This window comes from Pteropus vampyrus, unplaced genomic scaffold (assembly GCF_000151845.1).
Source record: "Pteropus vampyrus isolate Shadow unplaced genomic scaffold, Pvam_2.0 Scaffold95, whole genome shotgun sequence".
NCBI classification, from domain to species: Eukaryota; Metazoa; Chordata; class Mammalia; order Chiroptera; family Pteropodidae; genus Pteropus; species Pteropus vampyrus.
The window spans coordinates 4,970,266-4,979,403 of NW_011888876.1; the positions used below are offsets into that span (position 1 = coordinate 4,970,266).

The 9,138-nt window shown below is 42.6% G+C and overlaps 1 protein-coding gene across 1 annotated transcript in view; it reads left to right on the top strand.

Moving 5' to 3' along the window:
• Positions 1-9,138, top strand: part of DENND1A (DENN domain containing 1A) — a 457,019-nt gene that overhangs the window by 103,407 nt on the left and 344,474 nt on the right. The window contains exon 5 of the mRNA XM_023532960.1: positions 5,312-5,431. Coding sequence (XP_023388728.1) covers positions 5,312-5,431 — 120 coding nt within the window. The remainder of the gene's footprint in view (positions 1-5,311; positions 5,432-9,138) is intronic.

The window sequence follows — 9,138 nt, forward strand, 5'->3', positions numbered from 1 at the left end:
AAACCCTTGATTACCGCCTGCCACCCATGTGCACTGAAGAAATGGAGAAGCATCTGTGGGGGTGCCACCATGGACGGCTCCGCAGGTGCCGTTAGTAAGCTGTGGTAAACGGGATGACTGCACGTTTCAGTTCCATCTTTCAAACTGTATGATTTCATAACAAGAATGGTTATTTTCATGGTGCACCTGCTATATGCTAGTTACTTTGTGTACATTATTTCTAATCCTCAAAACCATTCTGCAAAGTATCATTATTCCCAGAGAGGTATAATAATTTGCCTGTGCTCATAGAGCGAGTGAACAGCCTATCTGGAATTCTGATCTGAAGTCCAGACCTTCTGCTTTGTCTTCTCTCTCCTGCATCTCCGCCTCTATTGAATTATTCCCAGCAGCTTACGAAATTCTGGTATTCCTCCATTCTAAAAATAATACCCGTCTTTGACTCTTCACTTCCATTCAGTTCCCAGCTAATTCTCTACTTCTCGGAAGAATTATCTACATAATTCAGTTTATTCCTCAGCGCTTTGCAATTTGTCTTCTGCTCTGTCATTCAACTAGAGCTTTTCTTATCAAGGTCACCTGAAACCTCCACATTCCTCAGTTCAGTGGGCATTTTTTCTCTCCTCATCTTGATGCATCAGTACGGTTGACACCTCCCTCCTGCTTGTTCTCCTTTGTTCCTTTGATTGTCTTTCTCTACCCATCCCATAAATTGGTGCTTCTGTAACTTAGTTCTGGGTCCTCTTTAATTTCCGTGAATTCTCTTCCTTAGAGGATCTCGTTCTTTACCATGGCATTAAATACCATCTGTGCGTACATGACTTCCAAATTTATAGCTCCTGTCCAAACTCTTCCTCTGATTTCCTGAGTAGTATGTTCAACTACATACTTGACATTTCTATTTAGATGTTTTACAGGTTTCTCAGAACTAACATATCCTAAATGGAACTCTTGGATCCACCCCCAAACTTGTGAGTTTTCTATGATTAGATGATGATATGCTGCCTTTTTACTCCCTAACTCTTGGTCCATCTGCAAGCTTGTCATATATACCTGCTAGTTATAACTCGAAACTATTCACCCATATTTGTTTCCGTTCTCTCTACATGAGTTAAGTCACCATCCAGTCTCATCTGGATTATTCTGCTACCCTCCTGAGTATCTTCTCTGCTTCTCCTTCTGTCTTCCAGACTGTTCTCCACAACGCAGTCAAATCGAGATTTAAAAACTGTAGACAAGACTGTTGTTCTCTTGATTAAAACCATTCAGCGGCTTTCTGTTGCCTTTCCAAAACAATTCTGATACTCTGCCATGACCCACGAGGCTCTCGGCATGATCTGGCACCTGCTTTGCCCAGCAACTTCACAGCGTGCCACTTTCCCTCATCTCCTGTGCGTTAGCTCTTCCGGTGTCCTCTCAGTTCCTTGACCGGGCCTAGCTCTTTCCAGCCCGAGAATCTTTGCGCAGCTTTCTTCCCTTCCGGAAGCAGCCAGTCCCCTGCTTCTGGAGCGGCTGCTCCATCTCGTCCTTTACGTCTGTATTGTTGTCATCATTGAGAAACTGTCTCCGACCACATTATCTCACTTGGGCCTTTCCTTCTCTTCCATTTTCTTCTTAGCTTTCACACAACATGCTTTGTGGTACACTAGCTTATCATTCCTCTCCAACTAGACAGGAAGCTCCACAGCAGGATGGATGTTGCATATCCAGCATTTGTCTCAGTGCCCCGTGTAGTAGCTGCTCAGTTTGTAAGACAACAAGCTAAACTTAAAGTGAGGCTGATATGGAAAATCCCATTTCTCACTGGAAGAATGGGATCAAACTGTCCCTCTCCATGCTTCGTTCATTAAAAAGTGAACCTGTAAACAACTTCACGATGAAGCCAAACACTGCCAGAGGGGCCTAGAGGGGCTGACCGACATTTGCAAGGCAGCATGAAGGAGAAAGTTGAGGTGTGACTAGTCATTGCCTTCTGCCCTTGTTTTCCGTATTTACCTAGGCACGGGAGGCACAGCTAAGCGTGGTCTTGGCCCTGTCTCCTGGGCTTCTTTCTGAAAATACTCAAATTTGGTTTCTCTTGCTTAGTGAGAAGTATAGTCAGACTGTTTGATGAGACAGCTATCTGAATTCCTCACGTACTCGAGTTACTTCAACCAAATTCCAAGCTTCTTGGGGAGGGTTTTCACTGTGTTTGGTGCAATGTGGCAGAATGCAAAAGATTTTGAACCAGAATTGGGTTTAGATTTTTCTTTTAGTCCTATTTACTTTGAAAAAGAAAAACAAGACAATAAAAACAAAAAATAACCCGAGCCTCAGTTTTCCCATCTATACCATAAAAGAATGGGATACCATGGCTTCTGTGGATCCTTTTAGTTTCAACCATTATGAAATCTCTAATTCCTGTTGAAAAGTTATGGATTTTGATCCTGGAGGTAAACACAAAAACCACAGCCTTTAAAAAAGCACACCCTTTCCTCAAAGTCAGTTTTATGGAGAAATAGCGAATACTCATTGGAGGAATGACGCAATTCTTGGAGATTCTGAGCCCTTGTGACTGCCCTTACCTGACTTTTAGTTTACTGAAAATTATTTAAGAAAAAATATATTTAGAGTTTAATGTTTTGGGGGTTTTAATGACTTGTACTTCACCCTACTGGGCATTAAAGAAGGTGACTCGACTGAGAATAATGAGTGCCCCCTTCTAAGCTGTGGTACCCCAAAAAGAACCTTGTTCACTTCAGCGCAAATATAAGCAGCTCACTTGGTCGCTGGAAGGACTGCCTTGTACTGAAAAGATGCAACAGACAAGAGAAAGAAAAGCAGCCTTTTATATGAGTATTATAAGGCTGAGTCAGGAAGATCCTAAGAAAATGCATGATTTTACTATGAATTTTAGTTTTCATTCAGATAGTAACTTAACAGCTTGTATCTCTGTTTTTAATTGCTCTCACTATGGACTAATGTTCATACTAAATGTTTATCTCACTTACTCCCCAAACATCCTTCAGGCTGGGTGATAGTTTCGCATTGTTATTCCAGGTGAAGAAACTGGGTTGCTTAGAGGTTAAGCAACTTGCTAAATTAAGGCCCAGTTAGCAAGTGACTGAGTTGGGGTTTGAACCAAGTAAATGAGTAATGAACCTTTCTTTGAGTCTAGGATATAGCTAAAAGCATTTTTCAGTGTTTTTAATGGTACTGAAAAGATAATAGGGAAATTAATGGCACTCAATTCACAAACCAAGTTGTATTTGTTTTGCGTCCTTTTCCTAGAGATCCTGGGTGTTTTCTTTTCATTCTGTCCTATCAATATCCATTCCTTGTAGGATGCTTCAGTTTCAACACTCTAGAAGTGGAATCAAACCCTGAGTTAAACTAACAAGCAGTCATATTTTGTAGGATCACATGATAGTAGTTCACAAAAACATGACCTTATTTGTAACTTTGAACCATCCCTACCTGTTGCTTTAAATATTTTAATAATACAGGTTTCTCTCCTCCCCCAATGAGGCCCACTTTTTTACCCGATCACTTTAATTATGTGAGCTAGAATCCTGTTTCTCACACATCTTCAGTTCTCAACCTTGTTAAAATTAATCATATAATCCCCCTTTAAAACATAGTATTAAATCACCATAGTAACACAGTATCCAAGCTTTATAGATAAAACATAACAGCCCCAAGAAGGTAGCGTTTGGTGTCCCCTTGGCAGCTCTATAACTTTTATTGAAATACGTTCCTCCTCCTGACTTGTGTAAGGTGGACGGGTAGCATTACTTACACCTGTTTTATTGCCACACGCTTTTAAATTGCCACCTTGTTTTCGTTCACCTTCCTAGTCAAAAAAGGGGAGTGGAACACTTGCTTTTCTTTCTGAATTGTTTCCTGGTACTCACCACTCTCTGGGGAATGGAATTGTTTCCTTCAGTGTGACCAGGTAGGGTCCAGTTGACCTTTTGTGCTGGATGGATGCCTTGGAAGTCCGTGGCTATATAAGGGAGTTTTAGAAAAGAAAGCTCTTCACATTTGAGAACTTAATTCATATCCTGTCTAAAAACCCAGTCTATCTTTGGAAAAGGTCTGGTGAACCTTTACAGGATTCTTTGCTTCCACCGACAATTTATAAATTACAGGTGAGAGCACCGATTTGAATACGTTAATCAATTTGAGTATTTTGTGTAAAATACAACATATGTAAAATACAATACGAGTTAATGAGTTCCTCTGAAAAATTCAGTGTCAAATTCTAAAATAAGATGTTAGCATAAATTTATCTATTAGAATTTGGAATATTTAAGTTTTTAAAAAGGAACCCAAGCTAACTGGTAAACTGATTTTTTAAAGTGGATTTTAAAATGTAACATAAAAAGTGTTTCTGGATTAATATGATTAGTAGTAGGCTTTTTGATTTTTTGAAACATTTTCTAGTATATGTTGCTTTTATGTGTGCTTCGCTGGTTTTTGTGTCAGTGCAGGAATTTTTAGCTTTTTTTCTTTGTTTCTTTAAAAATCTTGTTTCCATTTCTTAGAAAGTACCTTGCATTGTCAAGACATTTAGTATTTGTAAAAAATAAAATATGTTCCTCATAAGTTCAGAAATTATGACAGAATCAAGGGTTTAGGAACGTAATGCCAAGCTTGCCCTCTTGTGAATCCCAGCTCCTCTCTTTAGCAGCTCTGTGCACTCGATTCCATCCTTTGGTTTCCTTTTCTGAGTTCCAGCATCGTGGCTGAGAGTAAATGAGACGGTTTACGTCGAGTGTCTCACTTTGTGGCTGACAGCAGAAACTCAAGTTCTGCTGTCGTAGCCACTGTTTCTCTCTGAGCTGGAGGAATATCAGTCAGGTGAGCGCATTCGTGATCCGTTAACAGCAAGCGGACAGCAGGCTTTGGTGTTAGATAGGCCAAGGTTTAATAAAATTCTGCGTTTTTTTTTTTTTGCAATTTACCACTTGGCACCTGGGGAATGCTGCTCTAGGCTATTTCCTCCATCTATAAAGTGAGGTTAATGGAATGCACCTTTCAGGATGTGATGGGATGATTAACAGAGCTACCTGCCTGAGCTCAGTGGGAAGAAGGCACGATAGCTCCGATGAGGTGGTTGGTCACTAGAATGTGTCGCTTTGCTGCCTTTTTTTTTTTTTTTTTACTAGCTCACAATCTGTTACCCTGAAGTGTGTAAATTTTAAGTTCATTTATAAAGAATTCCACTGAGAAAGGAAATGTTACAGGTTCAATGACTTGTCATGATTAGATACTTTATCAAGAAACTTACTGCACATCCCTTTTCCCCTTTGTTCTGTCTTTGCCGCAGCCTCACAGTTAGCCAAGTTGGCCAGAACTTCACTTTCGTCCTCACTGACATTGACAGCAAACAGAGATTCGGGTTCTGCCGCTTATCGTCAGGAGCTAAGAGCTGCTTCTGTATCTTAAGGTAAGAGAGGAGGGCTTTGGCTATTGGCTAGTTCTGCGAAACAATGTCAGCTTTTGCGTTGTTCTTCTGTAATTAAGTTTTCCAGCTGTTCTTTTTATTTTCCTATCTGTTTCCCACAAGTCACTGCACTTGGGGAGAAGGACTTCGCAGTGTTGTTCTTGCACTGTAAGTTCTACAGATAATTGTGTTTGTTTATTTGTATCACATCCCTTGGGTGGGAAAGGGACCATTGCTTCTGTGGAGTGTGTGGAAGCTGGAGAGTCAGCATGGCTTCAGTTCCTCCTGCCGTTATCTGGAGCTGTCAGAAATTAGCCTGTTAGGCTTTCCCTTGGACATTTTGTGTATGTAAGATTATTAATAAAGTATGTGTCTGTAGCTCAGGACGTCTCGCAGACACTGATTGTGCCCTCCTCAAAGCAACACCCTTGCCCCCTTTGGGTCAGCGAGTGAACGAGTAACTGTTTCGCAACTTGGCTACCTCTGTAGAGGTTCGCAGAAGGGCAGAGGCCCGTGAGGAGGCTTCTTTAGGTCTTGCGAAAGCCCGTCAGACACCAGAGCCACACTCGCTCACACCAGAGCCACACTCGCTGAATGCTCTGTTTCCTCCTGCCAGAGGGGTAGGGCACGTTCTGGGCTCCAAGGCTGTGTGGAAATCTGATTTTGGATCTGCCGGCTCTGTGGGCTCCTGCTGGGCGCTTCCCGAGGGGGAAGTAAAGGCATCCCGCACACTCTCCTCCCCATCTGCCTCGGTTAAGTAGGTGTCAGAGGGGCCTGCCTCCTGTCTCGCTCTGCTCATGTGGAGCAGCCCAGGGCAGGACGGTGGGGAGGTGCCCCTGACAAAACCCGGGCCCCCAGGCTTGGGCTGGGGCCTGGGGATAAAAGGCCAGACCCTCCATGAATTCCAGAAAGAGTATTTTTCTGGTGTATTAGTGTCTGCACTTTCTTCTTCTTCTCACCAAGAAAAGAGTCCCCCTTCCGCAACACGCGCACCCTCACACCTGGGGGGCTTTAGGAAGAAGGGCTGACTTGCGGAGTGCCTTTGCTCAGTAACTGTCAGTCGGGGCTGCTACTTTTATGTTTCTCTGCACAAATACCGTTATTATTTTAAATCGGCCAAGTCAGTTCTCTGTCACCAAGCGTGGCATCTGTGATTTGGGCACTAGAGGGCAACTGCTGGAAAGACCTCAGGAGGAGGCGCCGCCCGGGTCTGCGAGATGAGGTGTGCGCGTGCGCGGTGGTCAGGCCCGTGCACCCCTGCCCAGAGCGTCAGCCTCTGGGCGCGCGACTGGGTACTCAGTGATTGAACAGTGTTGGTCTCTGTTTCTCTCTTTAAAGAAAATTTTCTCTTTCATTTTTGCCTAATGTTGTATTTTAGCCTTGGTCAGGACATCGCATATTCACGTAGTCATTTAGAGGAGAGATGAGGGTTTAAATCAAGTTCTTCAAGTTTTGCAGAAAAGTTTTTTTCCCCTGAATATTTTGGGTTATGGTGTTTCTTCCTTTCAAAGCTGGGTGTGTGTGTGTGTGTGTGTGTAGGGATGGGAAGATGACTGAACTGACATGTCACATTCACTCAGCAAGTTTCTGAGAGTGGAAAACTGTTTAAACAATTAAATTTAAAAATTGCTCTCCTCTGCTTCTAGTATTTGACTTTGTAGTGTGTCTGCCTGGAGACTTGTGGACTTCGTGTTTGTGAGAAGCTGGTCGAATAGCCTTCGTGCTGCCAGCAAATAGAATAAAAAATAGCAGCAATTGGGGTGTTTTCTTTCTGTTAGTTAAATTAGTTTGGAACTATGGACAAAAATTGGTGGGTTACGTCATTCACTTGTCTGTCAGCCCGTAATAGAGTGCCTGCTATGAGCTTCCCTTGAGTTCCCATGACTGGGGAGATGCATGACTGCTCTGCCATATGCCATATGTGATGCCTAGAACAACCCATTGGCATAGTGTCTTCTTCCTGTCGATGTTCTAGTGCCCGAGGAGAGTGACTGTGGTGATAAATGCAGAGTCCTATATGAATTCTGGGGCATGCGTTTCATGGGTATTTAACACGGGAGTGGGGGAATCTCACTTTATTGTTTCCAGCTTGAAAAGCTATAGAGGGCGCACACAGTGACACGTCCTCCGTGCTTGCTTTGGGAATGTCGCTGGGTTGGGATGAGCATATGTGTGGAAGAGTCTGCTGTTAACCCGGATGGTTGTTGGTGGCGAGTCAGTGCCGGGTGGGGAGGTCTGCAGACAGCGTGAGCGCGGCTTGGGTTTGGTTGACATCACTGGCATTGTCCTCTTTCGCCGCTTGGTCTCCTTGCTTTTTTCAGATGCTGTCCCTTTAGTTAACCTGTGCCTTGAGGTCTAGTCACCATTGGTGTGCTGTGCTCTAGCTCAAGTCTGCCCATAAGCTACCTCTGTTTTTGCTTTCCGTTTCTTCTTCTCTTGAGGAACGTGGCTCCCAGTGATGGCATCTGTGCACATGTAGCCTCTGCTGTTCCAGGATTTAGCTTCTTAGGGTCTCCTCCTCCCCGATTGTTCTCCAAAGCTCGCATGCTTCCTGGCCCACATGAGCCTTCACACATTTCCCCGTCCTCCCAGACTCAGCTCAGGCCCTCAGCAGCCTTGTTCAGACAGAGATGATCATCCCCTCCTCTGGGTGCCTCCAGCATGCTTTGCATACTTCACTTACACACACGTCAGCCCTGAGCATCCTTTGTCTTACTCCTATGTTAAGTCATCCGGGTAAAGATTATATGTTAAGCAACTTTGTATCTCCAGCACTTAGTGTAGTGCTTGATCAAAAGATTGTGTATGTGGCTTTCAGAGACAGGGAGATGCATTTCATTTAAATGGAACAACGGGGCGCTGCAGGCTCTGTTAGAGGACAGGCTTCATGGGACACTAGTTCAAAGAGAAAATATGAAATAGTTATTTGCAGAAGTATCGTTTATATTATACTTATTTCATTTTAGTTGTAAGAGGTGAACCTTTGAATCTCACAGTGTTAAGTGACAGGCCTTGTGTCCGTAAAGGACCAGGCCATCAGTATTACAAAATTTAAATTGACTTTCACAGTGAAAGGTTCTTAGACGTCTTTTGTAAAATAGCTTATTAGATTCATTCTTGGGGGCATTGTCTGTTCCTCTTGCTAGAACGTAAGCCCCATGAATGCTGGGAATTTTTATCTGTTTTGTTCACAAATATACCCAAAATGTATTGAAAAATGTCTGCACATAGTAGGCACTTAATCACAAGTAATACTGGTTTTATGAAGGAATGAATCCCTGAGAAATAAGCCCTGTGTTTATTTAAAAACATTTTTAAAAAAATTGGTTCAAACTCTTGTCACCAGCTAACCGTGACAGAAATGTAGTTGTACCAGAGAATAAACACGTCTCATTAACACAAGTACCATGGTATACAAAGTTAAATGCATTATTTCCTCCCACACTTAACTAGTTTCTCCTATTAAAGCATTTTAATTTTTTTTGAGATTCACCATATTATTTAACTAGTTGCTGGATGGTAGTTAATACTAGATTAAAATCACCAGCTAGGAGAACCATAGTTATGGGTGAGTTAGTTGCTCTTCATTATAAACCCAGGAATGTGAGAATATTTTAGCATTTTCAGACAGCATCGTCTGAGTCTGATGTGGTGTAAGCATTTACCTCTGATATCTTTCAAATATCATAAAACAAAGTGATCTAGAACCA